This window comes from Zootermopsis nevadensis, unplaced genomic scaffold (genome assembly GCF_977971745.1).
Source record: "Zootermopsis nevadensis isolate Lab colony 2312 unplaced genomic scaffold, Znev_1.0 Znev_ptg000046l, whole genome shotgun sequence".
Lineage (NCBI taxonomy): Eukaryota > Metazoa > Arthropoda > Insecta > Blattodea > Termopsidae > Zootermopsis > Zootermopsis nevadensis.
The window spans coordinates 91,688-117,653 of record NW_028259178.1 but is presented as its reverse complement, the minus strand read 5'-3'; the positions used below and the strand labels follow the sequence as shown (position 1 = coordinate 117,653).

Here is a 25,966-nt window from a genome sequence, read left to right as displayed (position 1 = left end):
AGATGGGAAAACAGAAGGTATGTATGAATTTAATCTACTCTTAAGTCATGTAGGTAATTAAGATTTCTTACTGTCATTCACAAATATTAACAATTTTCTGCATTTTTAATGGAATTACGACAAACTATCATCCTAACAAACGGCAAAACAAATTTTTTTTCCAGATCCCACCAATTTACTATATATCTTTATGAAAGAAACTTTTCACTTTAATGAATATCAGTTTAATGCAATAAAAATCAATCCTGCCACGACAAATGTAATCAGTACAACAAAATTTGTAAAAAAAATAATCATTAAACAATATGATCCACATATTAGGATTTGAGGTTTTCATGGCAGTGAGTCTGAAGATTTCTGTCTTCTGGGTTGTTGTGCTGTGTAGTCTGGTAGAAGTTTAACATTGTTTCAGAGGTCCTTGCTGCCTCTATCATCAGGCTCTATTGATAGAGGCAACAAGGACATCTGGAGCATCAGTAAACTTCTACCAGAGTATACGGTACAAAAAACCAGAAGACAGCCATCGTCAATATGATTCACACTTTACAAAATCCGCTGCAGCATGTACGAGACAGAGACGGGGAAAAAGATAGGAGTTGCGAAGGATTGTAAAGGATGCTCACAACAAAGAACTACGGGAATGTACCCAATGGTCATGCATGGCCTCAGTTCTTTTGAGGCAGAAACCTCATGAATAAAACACAAAGGAAAAGAAAACCCATCCCCTATCAACCGCAAACCAAGAGCGCAAGTCAAGCAAAACATTCTGCCCTGCTACTGTGGAACAGCGTCAGTACCAATGAATCAATAAATGTCAATGTCAATATATGTGTTTTTTAACATATTCTGTTTGATTTAAAGCTTTCTCTAAATGTTGTGTGCATCTGCAAGAAAATTTTATAAATAGCTGTTATACTGAGTGTCTGGGGCAATTTTTATTTCAGTGTGCTTATTATGCATGTACCATATCGTCCATCCTACTTATTTCATCTGTCAAACATTGTGCAGAGCATGACCTTATGACAATCTAGTAAATACCACATAGTGGACACCAGCCAAATAATTATTCTAATAATAAAATGACGAGTCACCCTCAGAAGGAACTTTTGCTTGTTCTACACTACACTGATTTCTAGTCTACTTCATAACCTTTTATCAACCAAACAGTAACTGTGTCAGACGGCTGAATGCTTATGAATGGCGACGAATTGTATTGGGCGTGGAAATGTCGGCGGCATAATACGGTGTAAGTCTAATCTCACTGGGGTATTTGGCAAAACCATGAAATACCACAGTAAAGCCAAATGTTCTCTGGGGTAATATTTGAATCTATAACCTAATGAACATGAAGAAGTAATACCCCACTAAAGACTAAACTCACTTCTCCAGTTCTGTTCTCCTAGCTGTCTCTTGTTCTAGTTGTGCTGCTTCTCGCGCAAACCGTTCATCTTCCTGTAAGCGCTGCTTTCTCTCATCTGCTTTACGTGCCTCTGCCATCTCCATCTGCTCTTTCAGTATAGCGAACTGCGCATTTTTCTCCTTGAGCACCTTAGAGGCCTTCATGTCATGCTCCACTGTAATGAAGTGCCAAGACAACAGCCACATTATACGGACCACGTCTGATACGCAATGCACCAGGTTCTGTACTGTATAGATGTCTCAGTGAATGGCATGTTTACAGAATCCAAGTGATGATTGAAATGATTACTACAGTGGTGTACACATTTTCAAAATGTGCACTCTGAAATTATGCATACGCCCTCTATTGCAGAGACAAATTTAATGTTTCATAGCTAATCAAACTACAGATAAAACACTCCACACTGTCATAAATTACCTTTCCTTGCGTTTTGTGAAATACAGTGAAACCTCGATGCATCGTTTTCAGCGGGGGTGGGAAATAAAAACGATGAATGCGGGAAAACGATAGATGCGGGAAAGCATTAAAAATTAAAAAAAAAAACAATGTTTCTCTTTCAAAGTTACTTATTTTTACCAAAAAAGTCTTTAATGGACAACTGGTTTGTCGAAACTTTACGTTTTAGGCCAAACAGCGCCCTTTCCACGTTCAAAATGCTTTCTTCGTCACGTTCACTAATATTAAGCGCATAAAAGAACGACTTCACTTTTGCCAATGCAGCGTGTGCTTCGGCAAAGCTCGGCAAAGTTCGGGCTCGCATTCGTCGTTTCTCCCTCTTCCTCACGGCTCCAACAACCTTCGCGGACTATAACAGTAAGAATGGAAATACTATTACTGCCGAACTCAACGAAACGTAGCTGTAGAAGACACGATATGAACCAGAAGAATGAAAAAGTTTCGCTCGCCTTTCCTTTGTACTTATAATAAAAGCATTTGTGAAGAAATTCACACTGCACATGCCATCTGGCATCGCTGGAACGAAATATGAGTGCACCATAATTAAAATCGTAAAATTTCTGACAATGAGCACCGCCATTGACTCCAACTATCACCCCTGCACCGCTGACCCTCATTCCAAAAGAATGTGCTGGTTGGGCGACATAACAGGTTACCGCTACTGTTTATTCCAAAAACATTGTGCGTCTTTCGGTATTAATTTATCTCTAAACCCAGCATTTTAAATTCTCAGAAACGATCATTGCGGGAAAATTGTGGGCCGGGACTGAGATTTTTGAACGATCGATGCGATAAAACGATAGTTCGAGGAACGATAGAAGCGGGAAAATGTAACATTATTTTATATGGGATGTATTCGGGACCGAACAAAACGGACGATGCATCCGGGAAAACGATAGTTCCGGGAACGATGGATAGACGTTTCACTGTATTCGTTATTCCAGTGCATTATGAAATGAGTAAAATAAAAGTTGTAAACATCAATGTCATCTATAAAACATGTACTTATTCTTGTATGCAGGTAGACTTTAATACTAGACTAGCATGCACTTTCATGAAGCAAAATTAAATGTGCCTGACAATTTCTAAAAGCATCATCAAAATCCATTTTGTAGTTTCAAAAATCACACATGCATAAAGACACATTTTTTTTTATTTGTAGTGTTCTGTGTGACGACAGGTCCATATGAACAGGATCCTTCCATCCTTTCCTCGGACTGGGACCTGTTCATATACGTTCTTGGCAGATGATCCAGAAGTGGTTTGCCATTGCCTTCTACTGTGTGTGAATGGAGTAATTGTTGGGATGCCACGGAGGAAAACTCCGTGTTGCCTAGACCACGGCCTTGCCCAACACAAGTTATAAATTCGGGCACCGCCGGGAATCTAACCCGAGACCCCAGGATTACAAGACCAGCGTTCTAACCGCTAGACCAGCGTGGCACACATGGACTGACATAATTTCCCCATTACGCACTAATTTCAAGCACTTCATGCAACAAAATATACAAGAAACTGACAAATGCACACTAACGTGAGCCCACCGAGTCGGTTTCAAACACTACAAACTACATCGTTACAATACTACATACCAGATTTAAACAACTCAATTCCCAGTCATTACGAGACCAATGAAATATCATGCACGCTTTTCACCATCCTCAAAACATGTACAAAATTTATACATATACACAACACAATAGTAGATTTATAATATAACTACATGGTAAATCATTCAAGAATGATTCCAAATGTATCTGGAAAGAAACAAATAAAGAGAAATAAACTTCACAATACATTTAGGTAAAGCAGAACTGCTTTGTGCCATGCAGGCGGTTGGGGGAGAGGAGGTATAGCTCCTACTCAATCTTAACCTGGGCTCTAGATAGGGTGAGCGGTCAACGTCATGTCCCAGCCGCACTTTACCCCTGGAAACGGACCCCGGTACCCCTTGGATAGGAGGCTAGGTGGGCCCCAGAGCCGGTCTGGATACAGAGGCTAGAGGAAAAATCCTCCGCCCCTGGTAGGGATCGAACCCCGGTCGCCCAGTCTGCAGTCAGACACTATACTGAATGAGCTACCCAGCTCATTTATATTACATTTAGGAGAATAAATTAAGGACATTTCAGTTCAAAAACTACTGTAATTCTAATTTACAAAGTTCTGAACATCAATTCTGAAATATTGAGTCTGACAATCATTTGTATGGATGCAAAAACATGAAGTATAAAAGTTTTTAACCTAAAGGATGAAGTAATCAACTTAATATGCTACATGATGAAAACCTTCATGACTTTTATATCACTTAATATTTTCTGGATAATAAAATCCTAAAGAATTCTTCTGATAGGTATGATGGGAAAATAAACAATACATAGAGACATTTGGCATGTGGAGCGGCAGCAAGACGCCTGCCAGCACGCTTCTGCTGTGCTGAATACACCATAATACAGGATGTTTAGTAACGGTCACCATGCCTCAAGTTATGTGCCAGTGTACTGTGACCTCATACACATGAAAATGAAATGCGATAATTTTCTGTATGGCTGGGAACACATACACATTTTCTTACTCATCCTTTCGCTTGTGCACTGAATGTACGATGCAGTTCTGTAGTGATACACGGGATTTAAACAATATTGAATGCGCAATGATGACTGCCTTCTTGAATTTTGCGACATATTGTCTGGTAAAAGTTTACCACCATTTCAGAGGTACTTGCTGCCTCTGTCATCAGCGTGATGAGTCTTCCTGATAATGGAGGCAGCAAGAACCTCTGAAATGGTGGTAAACTTTTACCAGACAATATGTCGCAAAATCCCAGAAGACAAGTCTTCTTCATACTGACCACTATGAAAAAATGAAATCTGACAATGGGAAGGCAAATCATATGACCTTTGAATAGTCTTGCCTCTGAAAAATTAAATGGCAACAGGTTTCTTTGGAGCCGAGCAACTGACGACACCACAATCACGTTTGTGGCTGTGTTCCCACAAACAGCCTGTCTTACCTTGAGACTTCAGAGTGGTCAGGCAAAATGACAATCGCAAAGGAGCATGATCCCTATCAATACAATATGAGTCTTGACTATGTATATTGTATCATAATTCATTAATACACAGTGCTCAAAGAATATATTCCCCAAAGCAAGTATGATAAAATCCAATCGACAACTTCAAACATGAACTATTACAGCTGGACACAGATGTTGCCTTTGTAACATGCACTGTACATAAAGGACGAACAAAACTGCAAGACGTCGTTCAGTGCATTGCGCTACTCACATTTGAGCCTCTGGAGCGAGGCCTGGTGGGCAGTCTGAACGGTTTGCTCAAACGCATGTTCTTCCTCCTTCATGGACTGGAAATAATGGTGCAATTCAAGTGGTTCTCCACATGCAGCCAGCGCTCCGCGTTCGTAACTCAGACATTCTGCTTCCAGCTGCTGAAGATCTTCAGTGTGCAGACAGCATCGTACAGCCGGGTAACCACTCTGTAGTACCACGCACAACGCGTCCTGAAACACGCATTGCGCACGCTGTAACATGTCTGGGCACAAAGAGAAGACATTAGTGCTGCAACTGTAAGAGTTATAAATGTCCATGATTGGAGAGTGGGCAACTGATTAAGGCTGGAAGACCCCGGCAACTGGTGGCAGTCGGGAAGGATATCGGCAGACACTATTAGAGTAGGACATGAGGAGTGGATTCAGTCCAAATGAAACCAATTGGGGATTTCCAGAAACAGTGCTATGAAGACTGACGAGTGGAAAGGAAGGTCGACGCGTTTAATGTAACCTGCGTCAAGACCACAATGGTGTACCAGGAGATGTTACATGGAGCTGTACAGCTTTATGAGGTTAAAGCCTGTCCAGCTTGTATGCTAAGCTCAGACTGCCATATCTGAAGAACACACACAATTTTATGTAGGATCTGAGGTTCTCACAACGGTGAGTATGAAGATGGCTGTCTTCTGCTGTGCCCTCACCATCACCCTTGATTATTATAGAAGTACCCTGTTCTGGGTCTGTATCTCAGGTTCATACCTCTACACGTGTAGGCCTAGTAATAAATCATGCTCTCTTTAATACAGTTCTCCTCCATGCCAGTACTAATTTAAAACAGGGTTACTCTGTTATCGCTGTTTATGGTAATAATGGATCACAATTTTTTGACGTAAATACGTCTATATTGAAGGGTCATTCGGCAAAAAAGAGGAACGAAAAAGGGAAAGGAAAAAGTGTAACCTGGTTGCCTAGGAAACGACAATTGTTTACTCAGCATTGATGTTACCTATAAAACATTTCATTACCTTACCTTACATTTCATTACATTACATTACTTTACATTACATTCAGCTACTACAGACCCATCTTAAGCGTAACTAATTCAAGTTAAATAAGCAAAGTCTTAATCAAACGTTACTTAAATGTAAAGCATGTATAAAGGAAATATTTAGAATAAAGCCAATATATAAACTTCCTTTCCGTATAGACGTATTTACGTCTAATTCTCCGGAACCGTGGTTCCACTGTCACTTTTATTTTAATACTTTCTTCTTAGAAGAAAGAATGCCTATCACTGGTAGCCTTCAAACTTCAGAATTCGTGATAGTACGTCTCTTAGCCATGATAAACGAAACCATTGGATTCACAAAACTGAACACTAGAAAAATATTAAAATGCTTCTCAAAAGAATAAAAAGCACATAACATTACATAACTACTTTCGATGGCAGTCTTACAATGTGAAAATGTAGTCGCTTCAACTAGTTACATAAACCAAATTACACTGTAGTCCCACTGCCAACATAACAGGGAAAAATATCATATTAAGTTTATTAGAAATTAACAGAAATAACACACTTTGCTTTTTTCTTTAATCATGACTGCTTGCAACAGATTCCATCATACAGGAGTTTCATCTTTGAAAGACAGTTTACAGTTAAATTATTTACAAACGTAAATGTCTCTGGTTCTGTGTGGAGGCTGGTATGCAGCTGTTAAACAGAAACACTAATAACTGGGAACACCATATGGGAGACCTCATTGAATATACGTAAGTTCACTTATGTAAGGTTTCCTAAAACTACCACCATTACACAGCTGCTCTGCAAGAGGACACTTCCATAGAGAAAATGCTTCATACAAAATCGCCTACCAAGGACCTAATTCCACAGATAATTTCAGCATCTTACATCTACGCCTTCGGAAAAAAAAATTAACGACATTTAAATATTTCATGGAAATTAGACAGCGACTGGTTTTAACGTTTCATCATTCAGACATACCGAGTTCAACAACTACGAAGAATTACGATACAAACAGCGCTTCGGTCACTCCCATATTTCCAGTGTTTACATACAAATAAATTTAAAAGGTACTGTAAACTTTTCACCATCTTCTGCTGCTTTATACAGAGAAATCAAATAATTTTAATGGTAAATCTGATCACTGTGTACATCTTCGGTTGTTTAAGAGTAAAAATATCCATTACTTGGATTCGTCAAAAAAGAGGCAAACGGAACGCAATTAACCTCATAAGTGAGGGGAAGGAGCACATAAACAGTGGATGTTGCAAGACGTAAATCTGTTCACATAAAAAAACTCAAGCAGGTGATGTGCACCGCTGTGATTATATCTGGCATAAATACCTGAACTTCAGAGATCACTTGTCCATAGTTTAAATGCAATTTTTACCTGGGGGTTGCATAGTTTCAGAAGGTTTAGAGCCTTCCCACACTGGAAGATGGCAACGTCTAAGCCTTGCAAGAATCCTGGCACAGCTTCTTTGATCATGTAATAGCCACGGCTCCAGTACTCTCGCTCGCGAGAGGTCATGAGGTCGGGCTGCTCCTGTATGAAGAACTCAGTGTACGCATCCTGGCACAATCCTTCAAAGATCCACTTCTGCACGAAGCTGAAATTACAAAGCCCACTCGGCATCACAAACATCTGAATCACGTGCGTCTAGTAAATACAGTAAACCCTCCCCCACGGAAGGTTTGTCCGACGCAGATTTGATTATACGAACGAAAATAAACTCAAACAATCTGTGCAACCAACTTAATATGTCTTATTGAGCATATTTGAGAGAGTAAGTATTCAGCTCGACTGTCATTCTGCGATTTCTTCCTCCTGTGTCTTCTGCCCCCTCTTCATCATAGAAAGTACACGAACCCACAGTCTCAGCCTTGCTTATGCTGTCACCACAGCATAACTTACGTAGTATTGTTTTCCCAAATTTTACTGATTATTATATTGCCCTATGATAGAACTGTGGATCAAATTATAAATGTAAAAGCGGCAATGAAGTAAAGAAAAGTTGTTAAGTTATGGAACTACAAGGGAAAATAAAGATTCAAGATTAGTTACACGGTAGTAAGAGAGCAGCAGCAGACATTCCATTGATATTTCATTTTGAAGTCCAATTATCCATTATAAATAAATATTATTACAGTTTATTTGCATTTCTTTGTTTGAAAGTGTTTAAAAATTTCAGTATCTCAGAAGAATAACAAATTGAAATTAAAAGCTTGTTTTTATTCAGTTCAAAAACTGTTATCATCTTGTTTACAATCCAAAACACAAAAGATCGGGATAAATAAAACAATAATTTTGCCTGTTGTCTTGCATGGTGTCTCGCCTTGAAGGAAGAATGTTGATTACAAGTGTTTGAAAAAGGTGCTCAGGAGGATATTAGGACCTACGAGGGATGAAATACGTGGGGAATTTAGCATACTGCATAACGAGGAGCTGCGTAGATTGTACGGTCACCTAGCATAGTGAGGATAGTGAAATCTAGGTGGCTCTGATGGGCTGGGCATGTAGCACGCATGGGGGGGGGAGGCAAGGGGTGCAGACATGATTTTGGTAGGGAAGCCTTCTAGAAAACGACCACTGGGCAGATCAAGGAGGAGGTTGTAGGATATCTTTGGGAGGTGGGCTGTGAGGATGGAAAATGGATGGAGTTGGCTCAGGATCGTGGCCATTGGCGGGCTTTGGTGTTCGATCTGTGGGTTCTGCTACCAGGGAGCCTGGTTATATTTGTGTTTATGTACTTTAACTTTGCATGGCCATGTTCCCATATTACCATTAAACGTACACAACATTAAGTTCATGCAATACGGATTCACTCAACACACAACTTTCGAGGAATGTACTATCCCGTGATAAATGTGGGTTTGTTGTTTTCCATCCTGATAGGATAAACAGTGTATAATACCTTCATTACATGAAATAAAAGTGAAATATCATCTGTAATGCACAGTATATACCATCCTGCACTCCTACCTGAAATATACTTGACAGCATGAATGCATAGCAGAATACAGGATGCAGGCAACATCTTTCCTAGTCACTTTGCAGATTTCTTCGTACAAGTAAGACAGCAGCATTACTCCTTCAGGCAACGTGACATCATCTTGTCTTGTGCTAGGGTGCACTTTATACAAGTGTCCTAAATATGTCATTTGAATGTGAAGTCCATCAACCTGTTGTAGCAGACGTGTGAGCACTGGGTCCTCTGGTAACATCATCACAGCCGCGCGGTAGAAGTGCAGGTACGAACATATATTTCCACACAGAGCCTAAAGAAATCAAATTGTATTCCGTGAAAGATTTGAGGTGATTAGTATATTTATTTATCTGTAGTTTATTTAATGACGCTTCTTCACTAGCTGAGACTATATAGCATCAAATGGGAGCATGACGATGGACTGGAAAGGATTTGGAAGGATGTGGTCATGGCCTACTTTAAGGTGCCTGGGACAGAGGAAAACCACAAAAAATCGGCCAGAATAGCCGGTCTCCGGGCCGAGATTTGAATGCAGGACCTTCTGAATATGAAGGAGTGCCAACCACTTAAATTAAAACTAGAATAATGGCTTGACAATGTTTTGCAAAGTTCTCCAACATGAAATTTAAAGAAAATTGATTTCTGTGCTGTGCAGTTGTTTTACACAAACTGACTGACAGAGAGACAGGCAGACTTTAACAGGTACTCAAAAGGGATGTGAACATGCCTAAAGAAGGCTCACAAAACTTTAAGATGGATAGAGCATAAACCTTCTGTTTTGTTTTGTAAGTACATTACCTTATTACAATCAATTATCAATAATTTTTACAGACTTTCAGATGCTAAGGAAACAGCAACATTTACAGAAGGCAGGCTGTGATTTTAGGTTCATATGTCAGATTACATTAAAAATGAACTCAAAAGAAGACCTACAGTATAAGATATGGCCCTAGATTAAGCATGGAGACATCACAAGTCTCTTTATTTTCCATAGAGAGTAAAAGTAAAACACAAATTCATGTTTTTAACATTCAAATTATGGTAATGAAAACTGACAGAACAGACCTGGAACATCAGTCCTTCTTGTGCATGATTACCGGTTATCAATTTGCATTCCACAAGCTTTCTCAGGCGCAGGCAGCAAGTGCCAGTGACCAGAAACTTCTCACAGAACGAGCGCAATGTTTCTGGAGTCACACCCTGCACACACACGCCATTCTTCATCACAAATCCATTTTCTTCCTGTGGAAATGGTAACAGACATAAAAGGAACTGAAACCAAATCAACGTCTTTACTTTCTTATCTACGAACTGCGTCCACTCATCACTGACAAAGAATAATGCAGATTAAAAGGTTTCAGCGGGGGAGCCTGACTGGACTCACACGAATACTTTGATCGGTAATGCACCGCGAAAGACGAGTTTCATAATTCGTATTCTTCATTATTATGTTGAACCCCACTCTTATTTAACGTCAGTGATACCAACATTTTGTTAGATTTTAATTTATTACCTACTATAATACAAAAAGTACTAAGACCTTCGAGGAAGGTTAAATGCATTACACCATCTGCAGCCCATCCACTGTTGCACTCGTTATATCACATACAGAACAGAAATACGTGTTAAAAATATGACGAGATAGCAATAATGACAGATGAGAAGAATACAGTATTGTTTGAGTCTGAGAACTATATGAAAAGTAAGGTTATAGACCAGTGCACAAAACTGCTTGTGAAAAAAGAAATGCATTGAAGTGATAGGCAAATCTGTGAATTTATAAATAGTAATAGTAAACAGTATTTTATAGTTGGATGACATCAAAGAAAAGTTGCAGAATCTGATAACAACTGCAGGTACAGTACTGATATTAAGTATAAGAAGAGAAGCGATAAATTGTTGTAATATTACGATGGCTGCATTCTGGGTTCATGCACCGTGGAGTCCAGTAGATAGAAGACAGCAATCTTCAGACTCACTGCTGTGAAAACCTCAAATCTTATACAGTGCAGTAGACGTTAACATTTCAGACTGATGTTGGAGGCAGCAATTACCTCTGAAACGTCGGTAAACTTCTACCAGACTACACTGTACTGCAACCCAGAAGACAGCCATCTTCAGACTCACTGATGTCAGAACCTGAAATCTCACTTAGTTTCCCTGCATCGTACCTCGTCATATGGGAAGGTTTCCGACGGCACTCCAATTAGCAGGAATTTGAGATCCTGTATCAACTGCTTGCGACTTATATCTGTCAAGAGCACGTGTTCAGCCAAAGACTTATTCATATACATGACACTATGCCCCCTTATGACTTTCCAGACTTTTTGGACGCAATCCATTCCTGCGTCTGTGAGAAATGGTTTTTCTTTTTGCGGAGCTAAACTGCCAATTGTTGCCCATGACCGCGGCACTGGCCAGCCCATCGTGAGTACCGTCTCCCATGCATCACCTCCTAGGGGCTCCCCTCCAGTGCTCATACAACTCCCAGACATCGTGTTCTCCTGACTGGGAGACACGTAGCCTTCATCCTTGAAATATAAGAAATTCAGCTTTCACCGCACATGAAGAAAATGCTTTAAGGCTCTACACGAAAAGCACAGAAATTATGAGATGCTCTTATATTATTTTACAACTTTAAAACACTTGGAGTTCTTATACATGCGGAACTATGTATAAAATCTTATGACATAATGCGAGATAGAAATACCATATTTCCGTGTAACTAACAACCATTTCAACAAATCCTGATTTTTTCAAAAATTAAGATGTCCTGAAAAGAAAACCTAACTTATACACACACACACAGTGAAATTTTGGGACCAACATAAATTTACTGCCCATCAGCTGTGGCATGTGTAACAAATTTTGCTCTCATTAAAACTTTTTTATAATTTTCCAGTTTTCTCTTTCACTGCAAAACTATCAAGAATCCTAACTGATATTATGAGATGATAATAAGGCAATCAGTACAGAATATAACAAATAGTTCAAGAATAAATCATGTTCTATTCTAACTGTCCCAAGAAATTTACCGAACAAAGAATACTGTTAAACCCATTTCTATTACCTGCTGCTCCGGAGCGGAGGCTTCCTTTGGTATTACCAGATCACGTGGCTTTGTGAGATCGCAAAAGTTGAACTCTACTAGTGGGTGCTGCTTCCTGTAAAAATGTGGGTTTTTTGCTCTGAGAACTGTGGAAATCACGATGTAGTTACATGACACCCTACTTAGGTGCTATAACAACGTTACGGAACAATTAATAAGTTAGATGCTGCATTAAATGTATCAGTTATGTGAAGATATGAGCAGAGATATATATATATATATATATAAGTTGAAGGAACTAAGGAAAACCATGAATAGGAATTAGCTATAAACATGGTGGACAGTCATCAGAAAAAATTACAGTAAAAGATGCAAGGAGTAGGGAATATCAATGAGTTAAATTTGAATTTGGTGATGTATTAAAATGCTGATAAGTACTGTAAGATATATTCATATGTTTTTAAAGACCATGAATTTACATGACACAGAAATATTTATTACAAAAGAGGGCAATAAATTTACAAACAGGATAGCAAGAGTTGCAGTTTATCGTCTGTGGATATCAGACGTCCGACACATCACAATACAACCTGATAATGAACATCAAAATGCATACTCCAAATCAAGATGAAGACTAAAAAATTAAAAATCTATAAACGCAATGCACAAATGTACAATAGTTTTTAAAAATATATGAATTGATAAGCCCGATGATGATGTGGTAAAACATCGAAACATGTCGTCGAAATCAAAAAGCGCTGAGATAAATGTAATATTATACGACACAGAAAAGCGCCTAAAATATAACATAATGCAATTTATATTGTAAATGTTATAAATATTTTAAAACAAGTTTTGTGTATAGACTGGATAAAATAAATATATGTATTGATATAACACAAACATGACGCAATTAAGATACAAAAAGTATATCTCAAGTTCACACAAAACGAACTGGATGTCTACATTGGTAAACTGCACGTCATAATGACATTCCCCATAAATTAGAAAAATAGTAATCTGTTGCAAAGAAGTTTAAAATATGGATAGAATTCTAATTTAAACATTAATGCAAATGTCATCAGGTACAGTTAAAGGAATTTTCTTTGCCTTTCCCTGCCAGTGATATGAAGTTTCCATTTCTGAGGTGAGAGTGCCCACTGGTCAAATTCTGCCGCTCTTATTGACAGGACAGCCCGACGTGGTTTCCGAGCCATACAAAGGCCTGTAATCTTTAAATTTCCAATCTAAGTCACTGATATGCCAACAGTTTCAGCATGAATACAGAAAAACCTGCACTCATACCTAGCAAGGTCCCTGCATAGAAGTCAGTTACACAACTTTGAGCATGAATGTCACAAAAACTTACACTTTTGCTCGTGCCCCAAATTTGCCAAGCACTTCCAGCCCCATACCCGGCTCCTGGATGAACAGAAAGTCTGTAGTATTGTTCTGAATGTTCAGTGCAGTGGTCAGTTCAAACATATGGGGTGGAAACTCTTCGTACGGCTTAGGACGTATATGCGATGCGATTTTCAACGTCTGCCTATTCACAGGTTTGCAGATGAGTGGCACACTCTGTAATAATATCACCACATGGATATGAAAGAATTTCTTTTGTTGAAATGACAATGAAAGTGAATACAGCATAACTAAGCCATTAACAGGGGTTATGTTCTTAAACACCCCCATGAGAAGTAACTCTCGTAGCTGGAATATACTCACCTTCAGATTGGTGTCACATGCAGAAACTTGCACTTCGTGTCCTGCCATATGGACTAGGAAAAGCAAAATGGTGTCCACCGTGGGGTTCTTATCCCAACCGGCATTTGACAGACCACTTATAAGATCATAGAGCCTCATAGCTTGCGCAGTCTGGCGACACTCATGTAATTTGTATGAATATGCCAAGATCTGAGACAATGCATCCCACTTTTCATTGTTCTCAGCACAGGAATCTGTAAGATGATGCAAGAATAACACTGAATTTGGAGAAAATGTTTAAATTAAAAATTAAAGGCTTTGGCTCTGAAAAATAAACATAAGAAAATGCTACTTACATGATGTACGAGACTTGTTTAACAGGATTCCATATGAAATGGTGCGCAGACGCCTTACAATTACACTGGGGCTGCGGTGTTCCAGAGGGTGTCTGGCGGTATGTTGTTTTGAGATCTTCTGAGAGAGCTGTGTAATTTGTTCATAAACACTGTCTTTATGTGCCACCATTGTTTGCTGAAAGTGGATAAAACTCACTGTACTAAATATAGAGATGAGAAAACAGATACAAATGCTGACATCGTCAAATGTACGGAAGCCACCCGATTCCTCACAAGTGGCACAAAACATGAGGATCAGTAAGAACACTGATAATAATATCCGTCATCATGTAACAATTCATTCTAACACAATACAAAGTCGTATGTTTTGGCTTCATCTACCACCTGAGACTCCCCGAGAGCGACAAATGAATGAAACTTCACTGAATGACAAAGAGAAATCATTGAATGGTGGCACTACTGTTTTAAATACTCTTTACTACAGGCATACCACACGTAGGTAATTTGAAGTCATTTTTCTCTCTTCGATATAAAGCATACCAATGAACTTTCACCAAATATTAAAGTTATATTTTAGTAACAACAGTGGCTAATCACAATTGCTAACACACCAAATAATTAATAAATATGTAAAATATGGAAGAGTTGCACACATGAAACAAGAGGTAACCAAAGGCTAGAGAAAATTCCTGTCTATACAACACTTTTTAACTTTATAACTTTTAAACAAATCAAAATAACGAAGCCTAGTTGGACGGCGACGTGCTTAATACAGATATTAAAAAAAAAAATCGATACCAACAGCACGTGTTGTTCCCAAGCGTCACCCATTCAAGTACTGGCCACGCCCGTTAGCTGCTAACTGCGTTGATCACACGAAAACCGGTGTTTTCAACATGGTACAGCCGTTGGCAAATGATTAAAGAATTTTACTTGTAAATCAAGAGCATTCAATTATTTCCTACACAAACATTATTTTTTGAATGACAAAAAGTATGAGAACGGATTGCGGATACACTTTGGAAAACTTTAACACTTCCCGCTACTAAAGCCTGTACCACTAACAGCAACAGGGCTGAGCCGAGTGAGATTCATCTCCGACAACTTCCTCAAAATTACCAATATAAAAACCATGGTGATAAGTAGAAATATACGGCAGATAGATTTTACCTGCTGAAATCATGCTTTTCTAAATACCGTTGAAGGAGAAAATCTCGGTTGACCCTCTCGGTGGGTATAAATCAGAAGCTGCTCAGAGGCTGATGAATAATATAAACGTCGTGATACAATACAGTATTTCAGTCTATACCCGATATGTTCTTGGTGGAACACGTACGTACTCGTCAGCACTTGGTGCACTGCCCGACACAGTAGGATAATAAACCATCCACGCTGAAGGTCACCTGGTATTCCTCTGCGATATACAGTCAACTAATGATAGACGCCTTTGCAACTTACCTTCTGTGACTATCTTTAGGCACCCTGTTAAAGTAAAATATTTTTCAGCAATATGTTCACTCTTCCAAGTGTCGAACAAACGCTTTGTATCTTAACGCCGAGACGCACAATCACATGCCTTTCCTGAATGGTGTGTTATATTTAGGAGGGAAAATACCATCCAGCTATATTTCTCACGGAATAAAATTTATAAAAATCTTGAAGCAAATGATAGACGCCTGAACCCCTTACCTTCTGTGTTTATTTGATAAACACCATGTAAAAAAAAATGGATTTTAGAAAATGTTCACCCATCCAAGTACTGGACGAGCGGTGTGTATCTTAACTCGAAGATATCTCGTCTCACGCTTTTCGTGAATGGCTTGTTGTGTTTGGAGGTAGGTTATTGCATCCAGTGGCAAGGCAGAATTCTATGCCGAGGGACTGCGATGAGGAATATTAGCTCATATGCTGGACAGGTATCTCCCAACACTCATTCTCGCGTTTCATTGTGTTTTCGATAATCGCGGAGCAAACTAGCTCGGCTCGAGTGCACTTACTGCGAAACGAACTGCCAGCAATAGGCGTATTTCATCCTGAATAATAGCGGGCAGGGGCGGTCGCCTGTGAACGCGGGCTCGAAGCTTGGGAGCGGACGCCTCTGTGGCCTCAAGGATGGCAAGCTTGTAGATACAAACACATTTTGATTTGGGGTAAAGAAACCAGAGATGAGATTAAGCCATTCAGAAAGAATAAGCAGGAAATACTGACCAGGAAGACAGCAATGTCCAGATTATGGGGAAACCTAGCAGAAGCAAAACAAGAGAAATGAAAGAATTGGAAAGGCTTCCAATTGGAATAATTTTGCTGATGGTTAATCTTAATAATGGAGTAAAAATACAGACAGGAAATGTACAATTATGGTATTTAACATACGTATATTTTCAAACGATACTATTACATGGAGCAGAGATAAACATGAAATAACAGACAGGAGTGTATAATACAATTGCTTGAAATGACATTTCTGGGGGTAATAGTAGGGAGAACCAGAAAAGATTCCCAGAGGAAATTCAAAACCAAATGATTGAGAATAGATGAGTACAGAATAACAAGATTATTGGAAACGAATATGAGTCAAAGAAGAAGACCTACAAGTAAACAACAATCAATCATTTCCAGCAATGCGTTTCGTGCGCAGGAGTGGTGTCACCTAGCAAGGGACAATGTTTGCGCAGCACCCCGCCCTTAGTTAGCTATTTTGGTTGGTTAAACAACAATCATGTTGGGACAACCAAGTTACGACAGAAATTTTAAAAGTGAGGTGCAAGAACGGGCAGATAGGTTGAGGTCTTACATGACAACTTGTACATGCTTGATTTGGGACTATGAAGGATCCATGGTAAATAAATTCTACTTCTGTTCAAAACCAGAAATTTAATAACAAATAAATAGGTGGTCCCAAATAAGGAAATAATGAAGATTAGAGTGAAGTTTACTAAATCAAAAAGCAAGCTCCGTTGTGCTCCTAATTCCTCCTAAAATATTCAAAATTGCCCTCAGGGGACCAAAATTCGCAGCATTGAGTTGAACCTTTACACGAGCTTCAAAATGGGCACTGCAGTGAATCGGTACGTGTTTTGGGTCATAGCATGCGTATTCGTAGTAGCTGACTGAAAATCAGCACCGATTTGAGAGAAAAATGTTGGCTGTAATATTGCCCACCATTCGGTAGCAAGTACTTAAATTAATAGAACGCTATGAAAGTGAATCAATGTTAATATTATAAAATCCCACTTGAGTAGTGTACGGAAGAACATTCAAGGTTGTGATGACGCGCATGCCCTTGGCGACTGGTGGTGGACGGAGATCGATAACTGCCGATTCGTCTTTACGTGTCTAACAAAATAGAAGAAATCTTACAACCTTGCATGCAGTGTAGTATATAAGAAAATAAATAAGCACAACACTATAAAGAAGACACTATTGCCAGGCCCACTTCAAGTGTTAATAGTTGTTTGTGCTTGATTAAAATAATTGCAATGTTGATATTAATGCGTCCAGGAAAAGTAACGGATACCACGAGACATTGGAATACGTAACCCAAAATTCACTCAAACTAAGAAAGCAAAATCAGAAGAGAAATGAATATCCAAAGATCACGGAAAACAACCATCGAACATCAAGCGTGGCCATAAAAAAGAATTTATCATGAGCACACGCTAAAATAACACTCCAAGCAAAAGTAAATTCGAAAAGACAAACAATACCACCAATGATCATATTGGGCCCTGAAAAGGGCCGAAATACATTGAAAGCTAGTCTATTCGGAACTGATATACTTAGCGACTGCCTACGACACGTCACTCACCGCAAGGATAGCCAGTTCACCACGTAGCAAGTCTTGTGTCTCAAGACTTTGTGATCGTAGATCTCTTAATAGAATGAGCCAACGTCAAAGCCTCAGCAGCAATTCGCTCGAAAATACCATTCACGAAACTATGATGCTCGATGCCTTAGAGCTGATACCGGTGTCTGGGTGCACCTGTTTCAACACTGTATAGATGTAGATAGCGTAACTTTCCTTCCTCTTGCGTTTCCTCTAACCAAGCTCCAGCATCCTGCCGCAAGGCCTTACCTCCGTCTCGTATGCCTTGCAGTCATACTCGGCTACGAAGAGAAAAACGGTTTTGAGGTCGGCACTTGCGTATCTTCTTTTTCAGTTTTCGACATATTCTTCTGGGCCTTCGAAACCAAGCATTCCCTTCTCGTACGCTGTGCAGCGGCCGCCTTTGCTTCCTTCCACTTACTGAAACCTCTGTAGTCAGAAATGTGGTGGCGTCCAACCAACCACCCCAGCAGTCGCCCGGCCACACGTGGAAGCTTGTTCGCTCATGGAGGATGCTGCTGCCATCGGACCGATAAACTTTTGCCGGCTCCGGACAGTGGCCCGGATGCCTAGATGCGGGTTCAACGAACCGCCCGAGTTGGACAAGTCCAACTCGTTGGCTTTCCTCTTGCAAGCCCTCCGACCACGGCTGTTGCTGCTGTAGCTACTACTACTGCTGCTGCTGCTGCCGCCCGCTGTCTCTGCTTTTCCTCTTCGATGGCGTCCAGAAGCTGCTTCCGCACCTGCTGGAGCAGCTCAGGGAGGTGGGCCTTCAGAATGGCCAGCTCACCTCCTTCTATACCTCGCCGAGCGCTGAGAAACTCTCCGTGAACAACTATTCGTGGACAACTATCCCATCCCATGCAACTTTTTTTTAAAAGTGGTCTTTATTAAGTGCGCAGGGTTCAAAGCTCTTGTTACACTCCGCACCAATGAAAACATGACTTTTCACATGTTTGTAAGTTGTTTTCGGTGATTGGGTAGGGTATATTTCCTCATAATCCTACAAAAGAGAGCGGTTTTTCGCAAAATCTTTTGATTCGCCTTACAACTGGGATCGATCCGATAGATCGGGTTGGGAGGCTCTGATAGTTGTCCACGAATAGTTGTCCACGAATAGTTGTCCACGCATAGATGTCCACGAATAGTTGTCCACGCATAGTTGTTCACGCATAGTTGTCCACGCAACGCATAGTTCACGCATAGTTGTCCACGCAACGCATAGTTCACGCATAGTTATCCACGCAACGCATAGTTCATGCATAGTTGTCCACGCAACGCATAGTTCACGCATAGTTGTCCACGCATAGTTATTCACGGATAGTTGTCCACGCCATTACCGGCAAGAGGAAGGCCAACGAGTTGGACTTGTTCTACTCGGGCGGTTCGATGGAACCCACCGGCCAGGTGGTAGCAGCATTCACCAATTCCACGGGCGAACATGCCACCTTGTGTGGCCGGCAACTCATCTATCCTGAGGTCAGCGCGGCGTGCACAGGGGTAGTGGCCGGGCGACCGGTTAAAGGAGCGACTGCTAAAGTTGTGGCCTTGAAGGTGGTTAAAGGAGCGAGGGACAAGAAGTCGTCACGCAGCGTTGAAACCGCCGATCGGGACAGTCAAGCCCCCAGCCGGGACCAGCTTCCACGATGGAGGAAGCACTTGGGCGCAGGTCTCCCGGGCTTCCAGTGAACTGTCGGGGCCTCTGGCATGTCTGACGCTGCTTGTTCCCATGCCTAAGTGGAGATTCCGGCTCCCGGGGAGCGCCGGAACAAAACCCCGGGGTACGTCTCAGGTGAAGAACATTTCGCGCATTCCTGGTGAGGATTCACGCAGAGTCGGCCTGCGGGATTGTGGCCCAGATGAAGGGTGACCTCGTGACTGGTGCCTGATACCGCCGACGGATTTCGGGCCTTTGTCAAGGTCCTGCGATCTCGTCGAGAAGGAGCTGCTTATTAGCAAGTTGCCTTTTCACGTCTTGTGCACGAAATTGTCAACATTTTAAGACGGATCTTCGTTTCCAAAGTATGCGACTATTAAGCCCAAGGATATTTAACTTGCTAGACGCATCAGAGGCGAACGAGCTTTATTTCACTATATTTAAAGTGGCCCTTTTAAGGGCCACATTTTTTCTTGACTGAGTTTGGTATGTTCTCCATGTATGATGGCGCAGATTTCACAACGCTATGATTATCTCTTACATTTTTAACATCCATTCTGCCTTTCAACGATTTGAGGTATTCGTTTTCCATGTTAAATGTTTATTGCGACTTTTTTTGCTATGAACTCCTGTTTCAGGCATGTTTCACATATTATATTCCTTTTACCCCGACTGATTTCCTAATTTCTTATGCTCGATGTGGGGGTTACTAAGTACATTGTAAATACGTAGATTTCATCAGTTCATTCAGCAATTGTTACATTCCTACCTCCCGCGTATTTTAGGAAAGGATTTTGAACTAAGGGATGAAGTGAGCAACCTGGTGCACAAGTCATTCATGCAATTTCTCCTGTTAACTAAATTCAAGACTCTTGGGTGACTATTAAATGAAGGACTTATTAATGTAATTTCATGGAGCCTGATTCTTTGTTACCCTGATCTCAGCACATTCTAGTACCTTGTTTAATGAATTCTACGTCTACCAGCCAGCATTTGGGGAACTCTTCTCACTCTGACGGTAGTGAAATTTCAATGTTTTCCGAACACCTGAAATGGCTGTTGGCCCAAAACTACTCTTCAGATCATTCACCTTTCTTTCTTAAAGTTGCATTAGTATTCTTCCTTCTATGCTTACATCTCAATAGTGGTCTTAATCCAAGCTGACTAAAATTCTGTGATGCATGTTACATGCCCCATCCATCTCGTCAAACTGGTCATTGCATAACCACCACTTTTGTCAGCTACTGAATGTCCATTGGGATAGTGATCTTTGACAAATTTACAAACATCTGAGCCATTAGTAGCTCAGCCAACTTCCTTTGTGAATGACACTTATTGAAAAGCTGAATATGTAAAATGACTACTTAATAAAATTCCAGTAGGCCTTGTACAAGCTGGAGGTAGTCTTGAGACCCATACATTTATTAATTATATTTTAAATATGGAGAAAATGCCAGAGCACTGGAAGAAATCTATATCTGCTTATAAGAAGGCTAATAGAAGACGGCCAAGTCGGCGCAACGAGTGGTCAGACCACTCGGCTACCCTGACTGAGGTGTTCCGTGCTTTTCCTCAGTTGCAAGGCGAATGCCAGGGTATAATTTAAAAGGGGCACGACCCGCCAATCCCTCCCAGATCACGGAGGCCCTCAGCTGAAGTGATCTCCCCCCCAAAGCTGCAGAGGCCTTCAGCCGAAACGGCCCCACCCTCTCTGGGTTCAAACCTCAGAGATCCAAATAAACATTCTTTGGACAATTTGCCTGACGGGATAACCTCCCATCAGCAGTAACAGACCCCAGTTTGAATGGTCGAGGCTCCCGCCACGACAGAACCCTGTTAGCGGAGGCAAATTCCCGTTTTAGTTATAATGCTCTGTTTACCATTTCCAGCATGCGTTTCGTATGCAGGAATGGTGTACCTAGCAAGGGAAAATGTTTGCGCTTACGCAGGACTCCGCCCTTAGCTTTTTTGATTGGTGGTTAGCTTTGCTTGGTATTACATCAGGTATGGAGTTCAAGGAAGCCTATGATATGAATTTGGTATTCCCACAAAAACTAGTTAACTGATTAACATGTATTTCATTGGAACCTAGAAAAGTCTGAAGAGGTCTGATGAATTTTCTATACACAATGGTCTTAAACTTGGAGATTTTATCACCGCAGCTGCATTTAAAATTTGCTTTAGAATACGTCATTAGCTTCTGGTCTGTGCTCATGATAATGATATTGATAATACAAAACAGAATACTATTACACATTAGTTAGGAGAGTTACTAGTACCGGTGTAGAAGTAAGCATGAAAACTAATCACGTCTCATCGTCAGACAGTGAGATAAAATCGTAATATAAAGTTATCTACTTGAAATTGTGACGAACTTCAAATATTCGGTGTAAAACTTTGTCTCTCACATTAGAGGAATGATAACGTGTGAAATGTTTAAGAAGAGAATATGTGCACTTTTTGCGGGATGACCACCTTTATCATGTCACTGTTGCTTTTGTTGTTGTCATTGTACAAGGGTCAAAGTCACATAATTTGTAGATGTTATCAAAACCATTTGTTGTTCCTTTTGATAGGTATTACGTGGAATGGCCTTAACAACTGCTAAACATTCGGCTGGACATTATATATACTATTGGCATCACTGACATCATTTACCACAGACATTCATAATTTTTATCTTGTCTATTTTTTGTCGTCACTGAACGGGAGTAATCTCGTTACCAAAACAATCTAATTTTTCTTGAAGAGGGGTAGGAAGCAATTCTAGCGTGGATTGTGCATCTGCGTGAATAGTACGTATAAACGAGTGATTTCTATTTATAGTGATATCAGTGAACCTAAAAGGAATTAGGAGACGTGGTCATGGTTTATTCCAGTCATTGCCTGGAGTGACTGAGGGAAACCACAAAACTCCTCAGTCAGGCCACAGTCGAGATTCAATCTCGGTACCTCCTAAGTCCAAGTTACCTGATTACCACTTGATTCAACCGGTTGGATTTTTAAGGCTTTATTTCTTTTCATGGTTTATATGGTGTCATAGTACTTGTAATGTAGAAATGATTTCTACTTTACTGGTCTTGCATAAATAATTATTTCATCATACTTGGGTCTCTATTCAAGTTTCCGACAATTAGACTGCATGATTACAGCTAGCTTACTTCTTAAAATATGAAAGGAGTAGCTCAGTCATTATAATAACTGACTAAAGGCTGGATGTTCAGGGTTCGATCCCTGATGAGCATAGGATTTTATTATAGCTTCTGAGGCCCACCCCGCCTCCAGTCCATTGGGTACCAGAGGTCCTTTCCGAGGGGTAAAGGTCAGCTTCAGAACATGATACTAGCACTGGGATGGGTTCTGGGGGAATGAGGGCATGGAGGTATTTTGCGGCAGATTTGCAGGCATCTGATGTGAATATTTTTATAACAGCTGGACTTTAAAATTCGTTTTTGAATGTATATTGTGAAATTTTTAAGCAGCAAGAACGTGGTTTGTTTAAACGTTTCTTAGTACTAAATAAGGACAGTGAATATTATTTGCTTGTTGCCTTTAATTATTAGCGCCACAATTGATGAACATTATTGATCATTTGTTTTGTGGTTAGGTTTCATATTATGAATTGTATATTCAGAATAATGATCTTTCCATCAGTAATTTACAAAATTTTGTAGATTTTTCAGTCATTTTATATGCTCACTATTCTGAATATTATAGCAAATTCCAGGAATAAGTTTCCCATTTTGTAAGGTTATCGATTTAACAACAATCAAGATATTAACAGACTTGAATGAAAGTCCATCCAGAAGGAACTCCCTCTTTGGGTGTTGTTTGCACTTCAGAGTAAGTAAAGAAATCGTTTGGCCGAGTTCATGTCTTTCCTCTTCCTGAAGTTGGCTTGCACCATCTTCATCTAAGACATTGTCTACTGACAATAGCTATAATAAAGGTGTTTAATTTGATCCACACATTTTATGAAATAACGGAAGACATCCCTCTCTGTACTCAGTAGTTAACTGCTCAAAACTGTTTTTTCAATAATCTTATTTTATGGATTTTCCCGAGGGATCACATAGAGGCCGAGCGAGAAGTGGTGGCACTAGCGCAAAGTACTGATTTTGGTCGATTGAGGTGGACCCGTCAGAAGTACGCGCTAGAGGGGTGTCAGCTTCAGTTGGTTTGTAGCTCTAGCTGTCTTTAGATCGATGTGTCACCGCAGATGAGGCTGTGCAACTCCCAGTACTAATGAACTCCCCTCTCTCGCCATACACATCGCGAATTTAGGTGCCACCACTACTCGTATGACCTATTACAGAATTCTCAAGCAAACCATGTTGTATCTTCCTTAGTGGGCTCTCATGTCACATACAGAATGAATGTAGTATTGAAGTTCAGGTTGCCCAAGAAGAATTTGAGTTCACGATCTCAGCATTTCAAAAGCCTGAGATTCTATGCACCTATAACTGCAGAAAAGTCAGATAAGGGAACGTGACCTACGCATAAAGATAGTTCCATTATTTTTGCAAAATTATTTACAGGCTTAAAGTACTTTGAGAGTTCTATTAATGGCCAAAACCAAGCTGTTTTCTTTTTTCTTTCTGTATTTTGCCGCACCAGTCAGCGATAGTTTAGAGGATTCTCTCAAATCTTAAAAACCCCAGCTGACGGGTTAATTTTTCAGAGGTATTCGAAACTAAATTTTTAAAAAAAACATATCTCGCGATCTGTAGGAATCTGAGAGTAAACCTTATGTCACTTTGAGGTAACGTGTATGTGATCGTCGTGTCAGAGTCACGTCAATGTAAGTCCAAGGGTTTGGAGGATAAAGACCTTTTAATTTTTCGAGGTTATTCGAAAGTCAGCTTTTCAAAGGTACATATCTCCCGATTTGTAGGAATCTGAGAGATGAATCTCATGTCAGTATGAGGTCACTTATATGTAAAATTCATGTCAGAGTCACGTCAATGAAAGTCCAAGGGTTTGGAGGATAGAGACATTTTAATTTTTCAGGGGTATTCGAAACTAAATTATTCGAAGGTATATAACTCCCGATCTGTATTAATCTGAGAGACAAAACTCATATCAGTATGAAGCCACGTATATCTCAACTTCATGTCTGAGTCACGTCAATGTGTGTTCAAGGGTTTGCAGGATAGAGACATTTTAATTTTTCAAGGTTATTCGAAAGCCAATTGTTCAAAGGCACATATCTCCCGATCTGTAGGAATCTGAGAGACAAACCTTATGTCACATTGAGGTAACGTGTATGTCATCGTCATGTCGGAGTCACGTCAATATAAGTCCAAGGGTTTGGAAGATAGAAACTTTTACTTTTTCAGGGGTATTCGAAAATAAATTTTTCAAAGACATATATCTCGCTATCTGTAGTAATCTGAGAGATAAGTCGCATGTCAGTATGAGGTCGCATATATGTCAACTTCATGTCAGAGTCCCGACAATGTAAGTCCAAGGGTTTGGAGGATACAGACCTTTAAATTTTTCGAGGTTATTCGAAATTCAATTTTTCAAAGGCACATATCTCCCGATCTGTAGGAACCTGATAGATAAAACGCATGTCCGTATGAGGTAACGTATATGTCAAGTTCATGTCAGAGTCACGTCAATGCATGTCCAAGGGTTTGCAGGATAGGGACATTTTAATTTTTCAGTGGTATTCGAAACTCAATTTTTGAAAGGCATATATCTCGTGATCTGTAAGAATACGACAGACAAAACTCATGTCAGTGTGAGGTCACGTATATATCAACATCATATCTGAGTCATGTCAATGTATGTATAAGGGTTTGCAGGATAGAGACATTTCAATTTTTCAAGGTTATTCGAAAGTCAATTTTTCAAAGGCAAATATCTTCCGATCTGTAGGAATCTGAGAGACAAACCTTATATCACTTTTAGGTAACGTATATGTCATCGTCATGTCACAGTTACGTCAATGTAAGTCCAAGGGTTTCGAGAATAGAGACATTTTAATTTTTCAGTTGTATTCGAAACTCAAGTTTTCAAAGGCACATATCTCCCGATCTGAAGGAATCTGAGAGATAAAACTTGTGTCAATTTGAAATAACGTATTTGTCATCGTCATGTCAAAGTCACGTCAATGTTAAGTCCAAGGGTTTGCAGGATAGAGAACCTTTAATTTCAATATTATGTGGCATTCGCAGTTCAAGAAGATGAAGAATTCTTC

General features: G+C 40.0%; 1 protein-coding gene across 3 annotated transcripts in view; it reads right to left on the bottom strand.

Moving 5' to 3' along the window:
- Grip163 (gamma-tubulin complex component 6) overlaps positions 1-25,966 on the bottom strand; it is a 103,764-nt gene that overhangs the window by 14,988 nt on the left and 62,810 nt on the right. For 2 of the 3 annotated variants that reach the window (XM_087360800.1, XM_087360801.1), the window contains 10 exons: positions 14,279-14,453; positions 13,944-14,176; positions 13,588-13,796; positions 12,240-12,333; positions 11,341-11,700; positions 10,235-10,411; positions 9,166-9,461; positions 7,573-7,792; positions 5,161-5,392; positions 1,382-1,574 (listed from right to left, as the gene is read on the bottom strand). In XM_087360800.1, the coding sequence (XP_087216926.1) occupies positions 1,382-1,574; positions 5,161-5,392; positions 7,573-7,792; positions 9,166-9,461; positions 10,235-10,411; positions 11,341-11,700; positions 12,240-12,333; positions 13,588-13,796; positions 13,944-14,176; positions 14,279-14,453 (2,189 nt within the window). Of the gene's footprint in view, positions 1-1,381; positions 1,575-5,160; positions 5,393-7,572; positions 7,793-9,165; positions 9,462-10,234; positions 10,412-11,340; positions 11,701-12,239; positions 12,334-13,587; positions 13,797-13,943; positions 14,177-14,278; positions 14,454-14,662; positions 14,680-25,966 lie in introns of those variants that run through there. The other variant, XM_022082464.2, reaches the window with a different exon arrangement.